The sequence below is a fragment of the Callithrix jacchus genome, chromosome 1, assembly GCF_049354715.1.
Source record: "Callithrix jacchus isolate 240 chromosome 1, calJac240_pri, whole genome shotgun sequence".
NCBI lineage: Eukaryota > Metazoa > Chordata > Mammalia > Primates > Cebidae > Callithrix > Callithrix jacchus.
Window position 1 is genome coordinate 109143938 of NC_133502.1, and position 21568 is coordinate 109165505.

Genomic DNA, 21568 nt, shown 5'->3' on the forward strand with positions numbered 1-21568 from the left:
ATAGGAGACTGAAGTGTCAATATACCTTATACTAATTTGTACCAATTAGTCCCATAACTGCACTGAGCTAGCCAACATGCAGGTAATTAAATGAGGTCTTAACATTTTTCCGCAAAAGGGGGAGCAGACATTATGTTTGAGGAAGGCTGTGTTTCCAGGAGACCTCATTGCCTCAGTGGGTGATGTTACCCTAAAATAACACTTCAACCACATTTGCATTTAGTTTTCTGTTCTTACCTTCGGATTAAGTAGCAAATTAAACTCGTTTGTGTGATCAAGGAGCTCATATGATAAGGTTGGTGAGGGTTTTATTAGCTTAATTCATGGTCACCGCAGGGATTAGCTCAGTTTACCAAGAAGTTAGTTGCAAGACAGTCTGGTATACCAGAGCATCTTGAGAACATTTCTTGTAGTTTCCAGGAACATGGGATGTCATTTAGAGGGATAAATATGGTTGTCCATCATTTTGGATTGTCAAATTCTTAACACTGTTTTTTGCGAAGTTTCATATATCTCTTTTTTGCATGAGGACTGCTATTTCAATTTTAATACATCAACTGTACAACTTCGTTCAGCAATGGTTTGTCTATTTTGCCTGGTTTTTTCCCCCCTTTTTTTATTATACTTTAAGTTCTGGGATGCATGTGCAGAATGTGCAGGTTTGTTACATAGGTTTACATGCACCATGGTAGTGTGCTGCATCTATCACCCTGTCACCTACATTATTTCTCCTAATGCTGTCCCTCCCCTAGCCCCCACCCCCAACATATCCCAGTGTGTGATGTTCACCTCCCTGTGTCCATGTGTTCTCATTGTTCAACACCCAGTTATGCGTGAGAACATGTGGTGGTTGGTTTTTTGTTCTTGTGTCAGTTTGCTGAGATTGATGGTTTTTACTTCCCTCCACCCACCCACCTCCCAACCATTGGTTTCTACTTTCATCCATGTCTCTGCAAAGGACATGAACTCATCTTTTTTATGGCTGCATAGTATTCCATGATGTATAAGTGCCACAGTTTCTTTATCCAGTCTATCATTGATGGGCATTTGTGTTGGTTCCAAGTCTTTACTATTGTGAAGAGTGCCATGATAAACATAGGTGTGCATGTCTCTTTATAATAGAATGATTTATAATCCTTTGGGTATAAGATTACTGGGTTAAATGGCATTTCTAGTTCTAGGTCCTTGAGGAATGACCACTCTATCTTCCGCAATGGTTGAACTAATTTATGTAAAAGTGTTCCTATTTCTCCACATCCTCTCCAGCAGCTGTTGTCTCCTGACTTTTTTATGATTGCCATTCTAACTGGCATGAGCTATGTCAATATCATTTTGATTTGCATTTTTCTAATAACCAGTAAAGATGAGCTTTTTTTCCATATGTTTGTTGCTGCATAATATCTTATTTTCAGAAATGTCTGTTCATATCCTTTGCCCACTTTTTGACGGGTTGTTTTTTTCTTGTAAATTTAAGTTCTTTGTAGATTCTGAATATTAGCCCTTTGTCAGATGGGTAGATTACAAAAATATTTTCCCATTCTGTTGGTTATCGATTCACTCTAATGATAGTTTCTTTTGCTGTGTATAAGCTCTTTAATTAGATCCCATTTGTCTATTTTGGCTTGTTGTCATTGCTTTTGGTGTTTTAGTCATAAGGTCTTTGCCCATGCCTGTGTCCCTAATGGTATTGCCTAGGGTTTCTTCCAGGATTTTTATGGTGTCAGGTCTTATGTTTACATCTTTAATCCATCTGGAGTTAAATTTAGTTTAAGGTGTAAGGAAAGGATCCAGTTTTAGCTTTCTGCACATGGCTAGCCAGTTTTCCCAACACCATTTATTAAATAGGGTATCTTTTCCCCATTGCTTGTTTTTATCAGGTTTGTCAAAGATCAGATGGTTGCAGATGTGAGGCCTCTGGTCTGTTCCAGTGGTCTATATCTCTGTTTTGGTACCAGTGCCATGCTATTTTGATTACTGTAGACTTGTAGTATAGTTTGAAGTCAGGTAGGTGATGCCTGCAGCTTTGTTGTTTTTGCTTAAGATTGTCTTGGCTATGCAGACTTTTTTGGTTCCATATGAAGTTTAAGGTGGTTTTTTCCAATTCTGTGAAGAAAGTCAATGGTAGCTTGATGGGGATAGCATTGAATGTATAAACTACTTTGGGCAGTATGGCCATTTTCACGATATTGATTCTTCCTAACCATGAGCATGGAATATTTTTCCATCTGTTTGTGTCCTCTCTTATTTCCTTGAGCCGTGGTTTGTAGCTCTCCTTAAAGAAGTCCTTCACATCCCTTGTTGTGAATAAGTATGTGAATACAGTTGTGAAAACAACTGTATTCCTAGGTATTTTATTCTCTTTATAGCAGTTGTGAATGGGAGTCCACTCATGATTTGGTTGGTTGTCTGTTACTGGTGTATAGGAATGCTTGTGATTTCTGCACATTGATTTTGTATCCTGAGACTTTGCTGAAGTTGCTTATCAACTTAAGGAGACGGGGGCTGACATGATGGGGTCTTCTAAATATACAATCATGTCATCTGCAAACAGAGACAAATTTGACTTCCTCTTTTCTTAATTGAATATCCTTTCTCTTTCTTGCCTGATTGCTCTGGCCAGAACTTCCAATATTGTTTTGAAGAGAGTAGTGAGAGAAGAAACCCTTGTCTGGCACCAGTTTTCAGAGGGAATGCTTCCAGTTTTTGCCTACTCAGTATGATATTGGCTATGGGTTTGACATAACTAACTCTTATTATTTTGAGATATGTTCCATTGATACCTAGTTTATTGAGAATTTTTAGCATGAAGGGCTGTTGAATTTTGTCAAAGGCCTTCTCTGCATCTATTGAGAAAATCATGTGGTTTTTGTCTTTGGTTCTGTTTATGTGATGGATTGCATTTATTTGCATATGTTGAAGCAGCCTTGCGTCGCAGGGATGAAGCTGATTTGATTGTGATGAATAAGCTTTTTGATGTGCTGTTAGATTCAATTTGCCAGGATTTTATTGAGGATTTTCACATCAATGTTCTTCATGGATATTGGCTTGAAATTTTCTTTGGTTGTTGTGTCTCTACCAGGTTTTGGTATCAGGATGATGTTGATCTCATAAAATGAGTTAGGGAGGATTCCTTCTTTTACTATTGTTTGGAATAGTTTCAGAAGTAATGGTACCAGCCCCTCTTTGTACCTCTGGTAGAATTCGGCTGTGAACCCATCTGGTCCTGGGCTTTTTTTGGTTGGTAAGCTATTAATTTCTGCCTCAGCTTCAGACCTTGTTAGCTGTCTAATGATTTCTTCCTGGTTTAGTCTTGGGAAGTGTCCAGGAATGTATCCATTTCTTCTAGATTTTCTGGTTTATTTGCATAGAGTATTTATAGTGTTCTCTGATGGTAGTGTATATTTCTGTGGGATCAGTGGTGATATCCCCTTTATCATTTTTTATTGCATCTGTTTGATTCTTTTTTCTTTATTAGGCTCTCTAGCAGTGCATCTATTTTGTTGATCTTTTCAAATACCAGCTCCTGGATTTACTGATTCTTTTTGAAGGGTTTTTGGTGTTCCTCCTTTAGCTCTGCTCTGATCTTAGTTACTTAATGTCTTCTGCTAGCTTTTGAATTTGTTTGCTCTTGCTCCTCTTTTTGTTAATTGTGATGTTAGTGTGTCAATTTTAGATCTTTCCTGCTTTCTCTTGGGGGCATTTAGTGCTATAAATTTCCCTCTTCACACTGCTTTAAATTGTCCCAGAGATTCTGGTACATTGTGTCTTCATTTTCACTGGTTTCATAGAACATCTTTATTTCTGCCTTCATTTCATTATTTATCCAGTAGTCATTCAGGAGCAGGATTTTCAGTTTTCATGTATTTGTGCAGTTTTCTAATTTGAACTGTGGTCTGTAAGACTGTTATTATTTCTGTTCTTTTGCACTTGCTGAGGAGTGTTTTACTTCCAATTATGTGGTCAATTTTGTACTAAGTGTGATCTGGTGCTGAGAAGAATGTATATTCTGTGGATTTGGGATGGAGATTTCTGCAGATGTCTATTAGGTCTGCTTAGTCCAGAGCTCAGTTCAGTCCTAAACATTCTTGTTAATTTTCTGTCTCGGTCTAATACTGGCAGTGGAGTGTTAAAGTCTCCCATTAATACTGTGTTGGAATCTAAGTCTCTTTTTAGGTCTTTAAGAACTTGCTTTATTTATCTGGGTCTTCCTGTATTGGGAGTGTATATATTTAGGATACTTAGCTCTTCTTGTTGCATTCATCCTTTTACCATTATGTCATGCCCTTCTTTGTCTCTTTTGATCTTTGTTGCTTTAAAATCTGTTTTAGCAGAGACTAGGATCATGACCCCTGCTTTTTTTTGCTATTTGCTTGGTAAATCTTCCTCCATCCCTTTAATTTTGAGCCTCTGTGTGTCTTTGCACGTGAGATGGATCTCTGGAATACAGCACACCAATGGGTCTTCACTCTATCTAATTTGCCAGTCTGTGTCTTTTAATTGGGACATTTAACTCATTTCCATTTAAATTCACACATAACAATATTAACATTTAAGGTTAATGTGTTTATGTGAATTTGATCCTCCCATTTTGATGCTAGCTGGCTGTTTTGCTTGTTCGTTGATACAGTCTCTTCATAGTGTTGATGGTCTTTACAATTTGGTTTGTTTTTGCAGTGGCTGGTTCTGGTTGTTCCTTTCCATGTTTAGTGCTTCCTTCAAGAGTTCTTGTAAACCAGGACTGAAGATGACAAAATCTATCAGCAGTTGCTGGTCCATAAAGGATTTTATTTCTCCTTGGCTTATGAAGCTTAGTTTCACTGAATATGAAATTCTGGGTTGAAAATTCTTTTAAGGATTTTGAATATTGGCCCCCACTCTCTTCTTGCTTGTAGAGTTTCTGCCAAGAGATCTGCTGTGAGTCTGATGGGCTTCCCTTTGTAGGTAACCTGACCTTTCTCTCTGGCTGCCTTTAGCATTTTTCCTTCATTTCAACCCTGGTGAATCTGACGATTATGTGTCTTGGGGTTGTTCTTCTCAAGGAGTATCTTTGTGGTGGTCTCTGTATTTCCTGAATTTGAATGTTGGCCTGCCTTGCTGGGTTGGGGAAGTTCTTCTGGATTATATCCTGAAGTATCACAAAATTCTCATACTGTGGTATTCAGAGGTTATCTCTGTTGTTCTCTATGCTAGCATTTCATATAACATTTCATCTAACCTTTTTTTGAAGGGTCTTAGTTTCTTTGCATTGGGTTAGTACATGCTCCTTTAGCTCAGAGAAGTTTATTACCCACCTTCTGAAGCCTGCTCCTGTCAATTTGTCATACTCATTTTTCATCTAGCTTTGTTCCATTGTGATCCATTGGAGGAGAGAGTCATTCTGGTTCTTGTAGTTTTCAGCCTTTTTGCAGTGGTTTATCTACCTTTGGTCTTTGAAGTTGATGACCTTTGGATGGGGTCTCTGAGTGGACGTCCTTTCTGTTGATGTCAAAACTATTTCTTTCTGTTAGGTTTCCTTTTAACAGTTAAGCCCCTCTACTGCAGGTCCACTCCAGACCCTGCTTGCCTAAGAATCACCAGTGAGGGCTGCAGAACAGCAGACTGCTGCCTGTAGCTTAGTCCCAGCAGATGCCAGCCAGAGGTCTCCTGTATGAGGTATCTGTCAGCTCCTGCTGGGAGATGTCTCCCAGTCAGGATCTACTGGGGTCAAGGAGCCCCTTGAGGAGGCATTCTTTCCCTTATCAGAGCTCTAATGCTGTGCTGCGAGAGCCACTGTTCCCTTCAGAGCAGCCAGGCAGGGACGTTTAAGTCTGCTGAAGCTATACCTACAACTGCCCCTTTTCCCAGGTGCTCTTTGTCAGGAAGGTGGGGGCTTTAGAAGTCCCTGATGGGCTGCTGCCTTTGTTCAGACATGCCCTGCCCAGCAAGGAGGGAGTCTGGTGACACAGTCTGCCTGCAGAGGCCTTGCTGAGCTGTCACAGGCTCTGCCCAGTCACTGTAAAAACTTCCCCGAGATTGTTTACACAGGCGAGGTTAAAACTGCCTACCGGAGCTTCAGCAATGGCAGGCGCCCCTCCCCTTCACTGAGCCAGAACAACCCAGATCAAGCCGACTATTGTGCTCTCTGCAAGAATTTCAAGCCAGTGGATCTTTGCTTGCTCGTCTTCATGGGGGTGGGACCTGCTGAGCCAGGTCACTTGGCTCCCTGGTTTCAGCCCCCCTTTATCAGGAAAGTTAATGGTCTGTCTCTCTGGCATTCCAGGTGCCACTGGAGTAAAAAAAAAAAAATGCAGCTAGTTTGGTATTTTCCCAAATGGCTGCCCAGTTTTGGGCACTGGTGGTGTAGGCACCAGAGGGAATCTCCTGGTCTGCAGGTTGTAAAGACCATGGGAAAAAAGTTCCTAATGGCTTACCTTCATGAGGAGCAGGAAATCCTGCACCCCTTGCACTTCCCGGGTTGGGCAGTGCCCCACCCTGCTTTGGCTCACCCTCCTTGGGCTATACCCACTGTCTAACCACTCCCAGTTGGAAATGCGGAGATCACACCTTCCTCTTCGTTCTCACTGGGAGCTACGCACAGGAGCTCTTCCTATTTGGCCATCTTGCCAGTAATCTTTTACCTGGTTTTAAAATAACCTATGTATGGCTTGTCTGGGCAAAACAGCCAGCCATTCTGGAACCTTGGCATTAACCAGGTTCTTGGTTTTTATAACTCAGGTACTGCAACTACTGTGACTTACAGTGAGACAAAAGATACGAACACAACAGAAATTTCACCAACTAGTGGACTAGTTCCTGGAGGTATTGAGTTCAGTACTGCAAACTGTTAATCTCAACTAACAGCTACACTCCTTGTATCTATGACTTAAATAATTAATGCAGCCTTTAACTACTAGTTCTGCCCCAATTTGTAACCTATACTTAAACTCCGAAGACTTAAAACTTGCATATCTTATCCTGACTGACCATTAAGGTTTCTAATAGAGAACTGTCAGTGAAATGGCTATTACAGCATGTGACTCAAATACTGCTAGGCCAGAGTTGTTCCTGGTATTCATTTGTAGTAGATACTGAACAGCAATATTGGATGCAAAGGTTTTGGCTCCTTACCTGATGGGTTAATTTCTAAGTCTGAATACAGCCCCTTCCAAACTGATCGCTTTTATTCCTCTGTAGGGATCAATGTGACCACAGCAGTATCAGAAGTCAGTGTTCCCCCAAAAGGGACTTCTGCTGCATGGGCCATTCTTCCTCTCTGTAAGTAGATTTCCTATACATCTGGATTCAAGAACTTCTTATTCATCTGCAGCTACCGCTTTCCTGGTCCTTTATGCTGTAATAGCACTTAAGACACTGAATTTCATCCACGCCCCCCCCCCCACCCCCCCCCGCCCCCGACATGGTACACTAAATTAAGGCTCCTATCTTCTTCAGCTGTGCCCTTGCCACAGTAATTATGTTCAACAGTCAATGAAAGGTACTTACTGCTTTCTACTTCAGCATTGTTAGCCTGGCATATCCCCTTTTATAAGTCCCTTTAACCAGCGTACAGTTCTGTTCCCCTTTGAAATGTGTGTAATGCTTCATACAGAGGAGATGCACAAATGCTTAAATGCTTTCTTAAAGAATTATAGGATTTGTTGAGGGTAAATTAAGAATTTTCAAACCTGGGCCAGACGCAGTGGCTCATGCCTGTAATCCCAGCACTTTGGGAGGCCGAGGTGGGTGGATCACGAGATCAAGAGATTGAGACCATCCTGGTCAACATGGTGAAACCCCATCTCTACTAAAAATACAAAAAATTAGCTGGGCATGGTGGTGTGTGCCCGTAATCCCAGCTACTCAGGAGGCTGAGGCAGGACAATTGCCTGAACCCAGGAGGCGGAGGTTGCGGTGAGCCGAGATTGCGCCATTGCACTCCAGCCTGGGTAACGAGCGAAACTCCATCTTAAAACAAAACAAAACAAAACTACAGAAAAAGAATTTTCAAACCTATGGAAAAGGGCCTCTAAAACTAAGGACTTAGCTGTAATAGCTGCTTTGTCCAAATTACTAGATTCCAAGCTTAGCTAACACAGCAGGACCACCTGAATAGCTCTCCAGAATCTTCTGCAACTTTAATTTGGTCAGCCTAAGGTGGGACCCAGGACTCTGCACTTGCCTGAATGGATGTGGCTATCCCCAGCTCCAGAGCATAGAACTACCTCTGGGCTGAAGTTGTTTCAAGCTGCTGGCCCATGTTAATTCCAACTTCTAGTTAACCTAGCTCAATAAAACATGACATTTTTACAATTATTATAGATTCCTGAACATTATTACCTTTCTTGTATGTTCTAATAGTAGACTTAGCTCACTTAACTACTGTCTGATTTTTTGTTCAGTGCTCTTAGTGATGGCAGCAGTAGGTGGCTACTTGATGTGGCGGAATTGGCAACACAAGAATATGAAAAGCATGAACTTTGACAATCCTGTGTACTTGAAAACCACTGAAGAGGACCTCTCCATAGACATTGGTAGACACAGTGCTTCTGTTGGACACACGTACCCAGCAGTAAGTCAGCTTTGGGTCTTTATACACCACGGCTTGAAGTCAGACATTTCAGAAAGGAGACCTGGGCTAGAGAGAGCCATTAGGATGATGGAGTCACCAAACATCTCATCTGCTACCTGGATATTAGATGGTGTAGAACATAAGTTAGTCAGTTGATCAGCATCTAACCGTCATCCAATAGCAAGTGGGTCAACTTAAGGTCACCACTATATTAAGATATTTTTGCTTATTGAAATAACATGTAAATATTAGCATGAACCAAATAGCTCTTTGTCTATTAAATCCATTGCCTACTGGATATCTGAAAGTAAATTAGCATATCATATATAGGGAAGTTGGCTTAAAGTCAGTGGTGTATTGAGTAAGATTCACATAGCCAAAATTACTATATGCTTTGCTTTAAATAGTATCCCATCACACTTACCATAGCTAGCTTTTCTTCCAGCAGTAGTCATCACTTGTTCTTCAGATGAAACCCAAGTGGAGTATTTGGCCTTCACACAGGGAACAGGCTGAGGAAAACAAGTATTGACCACTCTCCTCTCAAGTTCTGGTGAAACACAGAACAGTGGTCAGTTATTGACATGCATATAGCTTTTCACATTTTTCTCCAAGACTTTCAGGCAGAAATCAGTCACACTGTCCTAACTCACTACCAAGCAAGTACAGTTGAATTCAGGTTAAATGCATGAGTGATACGACTTGTTACTCTTTTGTATCTGACTTTTCTTCTGAGCACACTTAGTGTTCGAATGACCGACTCAAAAGCAAGGTCCATTTTAAAGACTAGAGTTGCCGTGAGTGAGTGATCACCAAGCTCATTCCATACTTCTTCTTTTCCACAGATATCAGTTGTAAGCACAGATGATGATCTAGCTTGACTTCTGAGACAAGTCTTGACCTTTGAGGTCTAAAACAGTAATAACCCCATCGGAATGGTAACAGAGCCAGCAGCTGAAGTCTCTTTCTTCCTCTCATCTGGAAGAACATCAAGATACGTTTGCGTGGATCAAGCTTGTGTACTTGACCATTTTTACATTACTTTTGTAAATATTCTTGTCCACATTCTACTTCAGCTTTGGATGTGGTTACCAAGTGTCTGTAACCCTTGAATTTCTAGACAGTATTGCCACCTCTGGCCAAATATGCACTTTCCCTAGAAAGCCATATTTCAGCAATGAAACTTGTGCTATAGTGTATACCACCTGTACATACATTGTATAGGCCATCTGTAAATATCCCAGAGAACAATCACTATTCTTAAGCACTTTGAAAATATTTCTATGTAAATTATTGTAAACTTTTTCAATGGTTGGGACAATGGCAATAGGAAAAAACGGGTTACTAAGATGAAATTGCCAAAAAAAATTTGTAAACTAATTTTGTACGTATGAATGAAATCTTTGACCTCAGTGGAGGTTTGCAAAGACCGAGTGTTCAAACTACTGTACATTTTTTTTCAAGTGCTCAAAAATTAAACCAAGCAGCTTAACCATGGTTTGTGCCTGTTCCTCTAGGATGAACTCCTAGCCTGAGTAGTATCAAGTGTTCTAACTAAATATGTGAGGTATAGTTCTTGATGTTGTGTAACTAAGCCTGTAACTGGCCTAGTTTCTCTTACACCCAAGTATTAGCTGAAAAACGAAGTGCTATTTAACATTTGCTCCTGAAATATTTCTTACTGTGTAAAAGAAGCTAGCTTAGTCTGTACCTAGAATTCCTCTTGCTTAGAGGAGTTTCTTTTCTTGTTAACTTGTTTCCTAATCGAGAAACATGTACTAAGATTTCTATGAATTCTGCTTCTTATAGTTAAGTCTCTGTTTTCCATGTTCTGTCATTTATATAGGTCAAAGACAAGTGCCTTCTAAGGCATGACTAAGGGCCTCTTATAAAAGTCTAGACTGTCTTACTGTGAAGATGGCCAAGGAGGATAGCAAGCAATGCCATTCTTGAACAATCTAAGGCAGGGTTCTCAGTGTGGCCCCGGGAACAGAAGCATCTGCATCACCTGAGAATGTGTTAAAAATGCAAGTTCTCAGCCCCATCCCAGATCTACTGAATCAAACTCTGGGGCTAGGGCTGAAACCTGCTTTCATAAGCCCTTACATATTTATGTAAGCTAAAGCTTAAAATTACTGTTTTAATGTGACTTCATGAAGACTATACTTGTAATATCACTTAAATTATTATCCTGGCTGAGATAGGGCAGATTCTTACTATGGACAATTGCTGGAACTTACAGTATGAAGAGCAGATGAGGAGTCTGAATTTTCCTTTAGGTTGGCCATTACTTCTCTGAAGTCCCAGGATGCCCGGAAGCAAGGGAAGACACAAGACTTGAAGCACCGGGTGGATGCTGTGCATCCCAAGCGAGGTGGAGAGTAGACTGCGGAAGGTACAGCAATTCCTCTGGGATTACGTGACTGCCCCACACAGTAGCAAGAGGATGAAGAGAAGATGAATCAGTGGATGACTCATATTTCATTTGCTTATGTAATATAAGGCAGTTAATATCTTGCTTGTGGCTTAAGCAAGGAAGTCAATATTACTAGATGAAGGGGAAGTTGATTCTGTTGTCTTAAGGCATGCCCTTAAGACGTGTGATTTTGGTCAACTGAATGAAAAAGAAAAGATAGCCTTGGACCTTTTTTTGATGGGAGGTATGGAGGTCAAGTATGTAGAAGGAAAAGGACGTAGTCATGAATATAGAACTGTCTGCTCTCCACCTTTTTCTTACCTTGCATTTAGTCCTTACACGGAACAGGGTGTGGCCTGCTGACAGGGAGTAGCTGAAGTGCCTGTTCGGTAAGTGGGTTACTATTCATCATGAACTCTGAAAGCCATTTCAGAGTCTGGCTGCTGCTCTGACCCTGTTATGGTACAAAAAACACAGATTTTTTTTTTAACTGGAGTAATACCAAATTCCCTTTTAGAAGCTTAAAGTTTGATACTAGTTCTTTCCACATTATAAGGATTATACAGTATTAATTAATCATAAGGCCCAAAGTTTGTTTTGGCAAATAAAGCATTCTTCATCATCATCATCATCATTTGAATTCCTGTCCCTGGTATGATTTTTCAGGTTCTGGGTACAAATTCCCAACCCTCAAAGAGTCTAAAACATCTCATTTTTTTTTTACCTGGTCCTCCCCAGTAAGAAGCAAAGGTACAACTCATTGTACCCAACTTAAGAGGTACAAACTCATTTAAAGAAATAAACTAGGTATTCCTATTGAGATAAGAATATTTATATTGCAAGGCCTAGCACAATGGCTCACACCTATAATCTCAGCACTTTCAGAGGCCAAGGTAGGAGTTTGAGACCAGTCTGGGAAACATGGTGAGACCCTATTTCTACTAAAAAAATTATAAAAGTAAAAAATTAATATAGTTATATGACTGTATAAACTGCTAGTCAATACAGCTTGTAATAATACTGCATGAATGACGAGAGCCCTAGACTTTATTACCCAAACAAGAACATTAATTCTATGTGAAATGTGTTGGGCTAAGTTTGCTGTGTATCAAGAGTTTAATGTAGAAGATAATTAAGAGGTAAAATATGAAGGTTTTCACACACTAAAGGAGAATATTTGGAGTTAGATGAGCCTATCATACAAAGTGACTGAAAATGGACCCTGCAGAAATTTTAGGAATTGCCACAAGGATTGATAGATGAATAAACAGATTTGTGGCCTCTGGTAAAGAAATCCATCCAAGTTCAACTGTCCAAATTTTTAAATGCCCTTTGCAAGCTACCTATTTGGCAAAAATAGTCCTAGTTGTTCAACCAGCTCCCTTAAAACATTCTAATAGGTGTTTTGAAGCCTTGGTATCTCTTCCTCTTTAGTTCTTGATTAATACAAGCCCCAAAATAATAAATGAAGCTTTACCTTTGGCATTTGCTTCTGTTCCTTATATCTGGGGAAGTCAAATAGCTCTTCTCAAAAATGAGAAGCCAACCTTTAAATAACAAACAATAGGGTATTAAAAGACTAATTCTTCAGAACGCTGTAGAAATGGGAGACCTACTTCAAGTCTACCTTTTAACAATCTTCAGCGCAAACCTAAAGATTCTAGGGGTCACTTAATGCTCATATTATGTAACCTAATTGGAATAATTTCCTACAATTCTTACTAGTGAAATCTTACCCTAGTAAAACAGTTTATTATTTTGAATCCAAATGAAAACTATAGTTTTGGCTTTCAATGGTGGCAAAAACTTGCAAAAACCAGATACACTTTTGCTGATTTAAGTTCAAGTACAATGACTGCAGCCTGCTAATCTTGATCCCCAAATCTGAGCCTTTCCATTTCATAATTGTTTTATCTTGAATGTAGTTGTGACATAGACATTTCTCAAAAGGGTCCGATACATCAAACTCTTAACAAGTAGGAGTAGCAAGTAGCAGAAAGTAGAAAGAAGCTTCCCTCATTGTGGGTAATGAGGCAGTACCTAAAAACCACATATATATATAATCCCCTGTGGTATTATATATTCTGCAAGCCCTGGAGGTGGGGAGGCAGTGACAATAGTTGCATCAGTGCTAACCGCTGCTGCTGCATGTTGTTGGTGGCTGCTGGCTGAGGTGCACTGTCTGCTGTGGTCTGTTAAGCATCTCGCCAGGTCCGTTAAGCATCTCACCAGAGGGGGAGGGCACATCGAGCGATTTCACAGATTGATGGATTCTTGTTTTATGCCTGACAGTACCTGAGCCCACAAGTTGCTTTTCATGTACTTCAGCAGTCTTGCACACTTAGCCCTAGTTGAGGTCTGTTGTCTACCGAGGTCTGGTAGGCATCTAACCACAGTGGGAGGGCACATCGAGCGATTCCACTTTCTTAAATAAAATATTTTTAGGCATTTTTGGTATTATACATTCTTTAAGGCCAGAAGGGGCTTGTAATGACTTCTCTTCTCTTCCAGAATTGTACTATTAAAAAACGACATGTAAATATCCTGACAAGTATGATTTTCGGAGGGGGAAATTAAAAATTGCACATCCATGCTTCAGCCATATCATGGACCTAAAGTATGAGAGTTCAGGAATACATATAAGTAGAAAATTCTTCAAAGGTACTTATTTCCAAATATGGAGGGAATGAATCTGAAAATGGAACACTGGCATTTTTCAAACTTATGTCTCTCAAATCCAGCCTGGAAGATTTGCAGCTCAAAACAGTTGCATGTGAAGAATATCACCCATCTTTGCATATCCCATTCATATCTACCTTCACACACGAAAAGCTGAATGCATTTTACCAGTGAAGCTCTAGATATGAAACTTCGGGGTCCAGAGATAAATAGGCTACTAACAAACAGCTAACAGTGGTGTTCCATCTCTTTATCATGTCTCCTGAGTCTGTTACACATTTTTGAGCCTGGCTCATCTGAGAAACAGGAACAAAGTAGGACCATGAATGACCCAGTATTCTCCTGTAAATCTCCTTCCATCCATGAACACTGAGGCAAGAGTAAGACCAGCTGTGGGTGGGGAGTTTGTGCTCTGCAGGTTACCACATAGTATATCAAAAATGGCTTTTTTCTTCACTGTGCTTAAGGAAAAAGATCGGTGGCCAGGTAGTTGTTTAGAAGCAGCAGGTAATGTAGTTAACAGCACAGACTTCTGTGTCAGCCTTGTGTGTGGAACCTTGGGAAGTTACTAATTCCCTCTGTAAAGTAGAGATGATGGGGACTGACTCACTGTGACACGGTAAGAGTTAAGTGAGATGCACACAGAAAGCTCAGAACACTGCCTGGCATCTAATATGTTCAGGGCAGATGTCACTACTGAATCAATGCTAGGTCTCCATTTACTGTCGCACACAGGAACTGGTAAGTGACTTTACCAATGAAAGTCACAGGTACCTTTACTTACAATGTAACATGCATTAGATGCTGACCGAAGTGTTCTCCACTACACCTGTCTAAAGAGATCTAAGTCTGAAATGTAGGGAGTGATAGCACCTTGCATAGTTAAGAAGGCTTAAAAGATTGCATGGTTTTAAACCCTAGAAACATAGCTGGGATGTTTCCATCTCTGTTCTTTTAACTACCTCCTAGGACATGGAAACAAATATTTGGGAGCCTGCACAGTCTTTAGATGCCTGCCAAAGCACTTAAAATCTCCTTTAAATTGTTACCACATGCTTACATTTGTACTAAGTAAGCGCTCCCAAGTCTTATTTGCTCTTCACAGCTACCCTAACAGATATCTCCACTTTACATATGTAAAACCTGAGGCTACAAATGATATGTGATTCCAGATTGTATGTGCTTACTGCCATCTTCTCTTAGAAGGGGATGCAGTACTATACAAAGCTTGAGTCGGATTGCATGTTTGCTGAGTCCCCTTTGCTGCGGATGTTAGGATCCTTCAACAGTTTCTCAGATGCCGGTTATGGCTGGCATCCAATATGGTGGCGTAGTGGAAGTCTACCACTAGCACTTATATGTCAGGTCAGCACATATTAATTCAGTTATGTGTTATACCTTCAAGATGCTCGACATTCCAAAATTATTTTCTTTTGCCATCCAAGGGAAATAGAAGTAGATTACTGGACTGCAAAGAAAAAGATAAAGATTTCCTAAAGGAATTTATGGCACGCAACTTCATTCTTATGTGTAAGATATTGGGAGAAAAGCTGTAACACAGCAAATCTTAAGTTTCAAGGCTTTCATGTAAGGAGAAACATGGCCAAAAAGACAGGAAGAACTGTGGCTTGTAACTGAATGATTCTGTAACTCCAGGATTAAATCTTAGATGTTTTGGAATCTACCCCTGAGACTTGGGTATTTCTCAGTGTACACACATGCAAGGAGGAAAATAATTTTTTGAACAAAATGACTGGCTTTGACAAAACTATCTTGCTCTTTTTAAATGTCACTTGATACTACCATGTGATTTAAAAGCATGTAATGCCTCAGGAGTCTGGCACATACAACCAAATTACCATGCTCAGGGTCTTCAGAATTCTAAAGGCACATGTAAGAATGCAGAGTCCTGATGACCTGTCAATAAACATTTTATATTAATGAACTGTACATTTAAATAAAAGTTTATTTTTGAGATAATTGTTGTGAGCCTTTCCTTTTTCTAGAGACCTTTTATAAAAAGCTTTTACTCAAGTCTTTTTTTTTCCCTCAACTGAATCATGGAAGATGATCCCTTTCTAGGAAACAAGTAGGGCCACCCAGGTCTGGACTCTTCAGGCTAAAAAACTGAGAGAGGTTCCCTTTCTTGACATACTTAGTACAATTAGTGCCTCACCATCGGCAGCCAGTATATGGTCCTCTCAAATTTCCCCCCTTAACCCGTCCCATGAAAAAGACAGAAGTCAAAGCTGCTGTTACTTGGTTAGGAATGTTAGCCTAGAACTTCCTTCTCGAAGGTGACTGAAAATGGGCGATACCTGGCTAAAGGAGGGGAATACCCCAGGACAGCAGGACGGGAAAGGCCATGACAAAGAAGTAAAATCATTTTGATGCTGTCCCCTCATCAGCTCTTAAATGGTCTGTGTTGAAATTCATTTATAAGGCTAAAACTTTTGTAAGCCTTAGGTATATTCTACCTCAAACTTTCCTAAGCGATGGCCCTAACTGTTTGAATTCAATTAGCCACTAAACCTTGAAAATGACCCAGAGGATCCAAAAGAATAGAAGGAGGAAAATAAGTAAATCAAAAGAAAGAGAAACTCTCAAAAAAAAAAAAAAAAAAAAATTAAAGCTCAACAGTGACTCCTTAAAAAGTGAGATGTCGGATTTTGTTTGAGATGTTGATCGTACCAGCTTTGCAGTGAGATGGATATAAGTTTGGTTGTTTTTCCACCAATCAGCTGTGGTCACAAGTAAGTTGCTTGCCAGCCAAGCTTTTGTCCTCTTCTGAAAGTCACAACACCTACTTTCACAGTGTTCTCATAAAAGAGAGAGGCAACATGGATAAAGCGCTTCATTCAAACAACAGCTGCTATTTCCTCTATGGCACCAAAAAAAAAAAAAAAAAAAAACATGATTCATCTTTTTAAAAGTGAAGTTAAATCCTTATGCCCATTCAGAGATCTGATTTTGATCTGTATGCTTGTATTAAAATTCCATTTTCAAGTGTTCCTTGTTAAATCTCCCCTTGAAAGGCTAGCATTTGGTGATTTTTTACTCCAAAAAATCAAGATGATTAATCATCCTACACTGATTAGCTTTGCAGAAGGCCTTGTGTTTGACCCTCTGCTGATTAAGGAACACAGGTAATTGGTTTAAGTTCACTAATTATTCAGAAATGTCCTTTTAATTAGTGGGGGTAAGAAGACAGTCTATACCTTATACCACTCTAGAAGGTATAGCACACTCTTTGCATTTATCAAGCTCAGCAAATATGACTGGCCCACTATCTAGGAAATGTGGAATGCTAGATTTTGTATGAACATTTAATGCTATAATGTTCGATTCAGAGGCATTTCTTGCCTACTGGTTGACTGAGGGCAAAGAGTATATTTTAAACCCTTAGTTGTTGTTTATGTTTTCTTAAATTTACTCACTTACATGTGAGATTTGCTGAGGATTAGTTCTTTAAAGCTGCAGGGAAGTTTGCCTTTTGGCCTGACCCCAAGCAAAGAGCCCTGTGGTTTCCTAATCAGGACTTCTAAATGCTGGAGGATAATTTTAGAGAACTAGATAGCAACTGGCATTCCTCCTCAGACCTCAGGGGACTTAAAGTAACCGTTTATAAAAGGTTCCAGAACAGTTTTATAATTGGCACATCCTAGATGGAACATCAGTTATGGGGAAGTGCGAACATTTCTTAAACTTTTAACAAAATCGAGGAAGGACATATGGATCAGCCCTGTCAGAAGGTATCCCTCCTTGTAGCCACACAGACACCCCCTACATGTGCTGTCTTTACTTCCTTCCTTTGTCTTGTGCCTGTTATGTACCAGGTATTGTTTTGGGTTCTGGGGAACCAGTGAGAACATAACATATCGGAGCCCCATCCTTCATTGTGCTCATTCTAGCTGTGAGTCAGGCACTAAACAGACATTTTTATGTCAGGCAGTGATAAAATCTATAAATATCCACAAAACAGGGTAGGGAAATAGAGAATGGCAGAATGTGCTACTTTAGATAAAGTGGTCAAGGAAACTCTCAAAAGGGAGGACATAGCAGAGAAGCTGGAGGAAATGTGGGATAAGCCCACTGAGGCATAGTAAAGACATGAATCCCGAGGCAAGAGCATGCTTGATTCGTCTAAGAAAAAAGTGAGGTGGACTTGGTAGCTGGAGGTGACAGAGGCAGAATGGGAGCAGGAAAAGGAAGGAGGACCAAGTGATGTCAATTTCAAGAGCGGTGGCTGGTACTCAGAATTTTCTTTTAAGTGACAGGATCATTTTGGTGGGCTGAGGGCAATAGAGTGCCATCCAATTTTAAAATGTTCACACTGGCTGCTTCATTTTGAATGGATGGCAGGGAGGCAAGGGGGAAAACAGGGATATAAATTAGGAGACTCTGGTCGTGGCCCTGGTAGATGGCCATGATGTGAGCTAAGCCAGTGGGGAGGAAAGCAAGCTCTACTCCACATTCAGTCCATCACAGGGGGTGTGTTTACAGGCTGTCTCCCCATAGTGGGGGGAATTCAACTTGTAGATGGTTCCTTAATCCAGAAGAATCTCAACAGTTCCTATGTCACCTGTGCCCTCTGCCTGTGGGATATCTGTCTGGCGGCCCCTGCGATCCAGCACAGCTAGAAAATCACAAGGCTGTATGGAAATGGGAGAAAAGCCATGCTTCTCCCCAACCAAAAGAGGCCAAGATTTAGAAGAAAAGAAGCATCTAGAGCATGAATCCCAGCCCCCAAAAAAGTTCAAAGGCTTCAAACCATACAAAGGAAGTTATTCTCTACCTTCAACCTAAAGGCCTTCCAGGAACATATTTTGGCAGCATCAGTTCCATACTAGGTCTTGAGTAATGTTCTCTGGAGGAATGTTTGTATGAATGGCATCATTTTCTAAAAATATGATGGCTTTAGATGGGGTCCAGCATATCCTGTCTATCCAACTGCTTCGTATTTTCCCTGATACCTGTCTGGTCTCTAAAAATACTGGAGAAGTATCAAAACTACTTTCCCTAAGAAATTTTAGAATGCTGGTATTTCTGAGTTAAAAGGAACCCAAAGGTCACTGAGTCTCTGATAGTTGTCTGATATAGGAGGCAACAGGCCCATTGAAGAAGCAGAAAGTAGCCGCCTAACGTTACCAGGAAGGAGACCTCATTCAGCAATGTCTTAAGTCACCCACGGAGTAACAACGACTGTCATAATAAGATTCCAAATCAACAGTAACTTGTGACTCTTTAAGATTAAAAAAAAACAAAAAACAAAAAACAGAAATGGGCGCTGTTTGGGAAAATGAAGCTTCCTAAAGCCAAAAACTTGAGGAAAGGATTCTTTTATGTTAAGAAGTAAGGTGAGTCTCTGAAATACATCCATGCATGTCATAGAATAAAGCCAAATAGTAACAAACAGCTTATGAAACAGAAAGCAGCCTCTTCCCAGACATTAGCCCCAGTGCCTATTTCCATTCGGAAAAAGGCAGCCAATCTCCTGCATGTCAGGATCCGCTAACCTCCAGGAAGGATTATTATGCTGAGGACAGAGGCTACGTGCCATTCTCCCTCTCCTCTCCCTCCCCTGCAGCAGGCACTGTGTTCCCACTACTCTGGGAACTGTCTCTATTATCAGACAGATAGTATTTCAGTGGGCCTACTTAACGGTACCTGTTCACCAAAAGTGACACACCAGTTTGTATGCAACTTCCAGTCTCTCAGAAATCCAGTGAAATTGCGGTGGAAAAAAGATTATCTAAAACCAAAACCAACTGTAGCTTCTTTTTCCTTGGTAGGAGGGCTGGGAATGACCTGGGAAGGAAAATTTCTATATTGCTACAAGGGAAGGAACATCTTTGGATCTGCCAAAGGAGTTCCTGAGCTGAGTTTGGGGAGTAGGCTTACAGATGGCTGCATTGCTCTGTATTCTATGAAGAGAAAAGTCAGGTCAGGGATGAGGAAGTAACTGTGAAACAGCACGGTGGAAAAGAGGGCAAAGCACATGGTGTGCCATGGAAGTTTGAGAGTCAAGGTGACAAATAAGAACATCCAATATGCAGTTTCGGATTGCTTACATTTTTGGCACTGTAAGCCCTACCGCCTCTCTGATCCTCCAGCAATGTCTGTGGCACACACTAACACACATCTCAGGGGAGTGGCTTCCTAGCTAGGAGCCCAGTCTTAGACCTGGGTTGATACGACAACAGAACAAAGAAGGAACTTTCAGAACAATTCGTTAACTGAACAAATTAAGTCATTGAAGAGCTTAGACTCAGAGAATATAAGCAAGCCAGGGACTCTTAGAATTCTGGCTGGGACAATGGACTTTCTGCAGACTGTGGAATGGAAGTTCAAGCCCCTATTATCTGGAGATTCAAGGGCAGAGTGACTCCAGAGGATATCACAAGTTATTAAATGTATTAGGTAGGATCAGGTGGCTTTTCAATCATATGCATCCAGCATTTTGCTAGTCAGGATACAGAACTAAGTATAAAAATGGCTTGTAGGATCTTGGAATATCTTGAACTATGGAATCATCTTTCCAAAGTGCAAATATGACCATATTACTCCCTATCTAAGAGGACTTCTTGTTGCCTACAGAACAAAAGTCAAGGTCCCTAGACTCAGGCTCAAGATCACATGACCTGACCCTGGAGCCTGCTGCTCAGCCCCGCTATGCCCTGCACTTCCCCAGCCCAACTCGCCCTTTCCCTTCCTCCTTTACTGCTGCTTCCTGTACAAGGCTGTGCCTTTGCTCCTGCTCTTCCCTCTGCTTGAAGTGCCCTTCTGGTCTTTAATTTCCTGGTTCTTATTCTTCTTTCAAGGCTGGGCTCAGAGGTCTTTTCTTCCAGAAAGCTTTCCTGGTTGTCCCAGTTCAGGTCATGAGTCTCCTGTCTACTCAGCATATAATTCTACAATGACATGTATATCATGTTGAAATTATGTATATGTATATAACTTCTCGACTAAATGAAATACAAGCTTCTTTTATATAAGAATTTGGTCTTTGCAATCTTTGTGCCCTCAGTGTATAGCACAAAGTTGGATGCTTTTTAAGTGCTCAAATACTGGACTGTAAAACTAAATTGATCCCATGAATACAAACCATAGATTATTTTGTAAATAAGCATACCAGTACTTAGGCCTCCAAGTAAGCACTGTCTCTTGGAAGAAGTTTTTGTAAGAGCTTGTTTACCTACCCTAGTGATTTCCTACTCCACACACAAGTTACAGGTCCTTTTGTGGGTTTATATTCAGGGAGTACAAAGCTGACTTTTGCAAACATATTGTTATTAAAAAAATCTTACATCTTTGAAGGTAGACTTAAGATTTTGAAAAGGCAAAATCATTGAGGTTTCCATCAGGGAACATAGTTATTTGTCATGCTGGTCAATACCCTTTTGAGACTCTCCATGGCTGTCCTAATGAGAAAGTCCTACAGACTGTACGTAGAGCTAAGAGCATTGATATGGTTTGGCTGTGTCCCCACCCAAATCTCATCTTGTAGCTCCCATGATTCCCACATGTTGTGGGAGGGACCTGGTGGGAAATAATTGAATCATGGGGATGGGTCTTTCCTGTGCTGTTCTCATGACTGTGAGTAAGTCTCACAAGATCTGATAGTTTTAAAAATAGGAGTTTTCCTGCACACAGTCTTTTTGCTTGCCACCATCCATGTAAGATGTGACTTTCTCCTCCTTGCCTTCCACCGTTATTGTGAGGTCTCCCCAGCCATGTGGAACTCTAAGTCCATTATACCTCTTTTTCTTCCCAGTCTCAGGTATGCCTTTATCAGCAGTGTGAGAACAGACTAATAGAGTAAATTGGTACCAGTAGAATGGGGTGCTGCTGAAAAAATACCAAAAAATGTGGAAATTACTTTGGAACTCAGTAACAGGCAGAGTTTGGAAGAGTTCAAATGGCTCAGA

The 21568-nt window shown here is 40.6% G+C and overlaps 1 protein-coding gene across 4 annotated transcripts in view; it reads left to right on the top strand.

Annotated features, from left to right (window-relative positions):
* The window catches only part of VLDLR (very low density lipoprotein receptor), a 38681-nt gene extending 28636 nt beyond the window's left edge, over window positions 1–10045 (top strand). For 2 of the 4 annotated variants that reach the window (XM_002742895.6, XM_017973353.4), the window contains 4 exons: window positions 6715–6798; window positions 7174–7254; window positions 8379–8548; window positions 9394–10045. In XM_002742895.6, coding sequence (XP_002742941.2) covers window positions 6715–6798; window positions 7174–7254; window positions 8379–8548; window positions 9394–9429 — 371 coding nt within the window. In that variant the 3' untranslated portion in view covers window positions 9430–10045. The remainder of the gene's footprint in view (window positions 1–6714; window positions 6799–7173; window positions 7255–8378; window positions 8549–9393) is intronic. The other 2 variants (XM_017973349.4, XM_017973357.4) reach the window with 1 other exon arrangement.
* Window positions 10046–21568: the final 11523 nt, after the last annotated feature.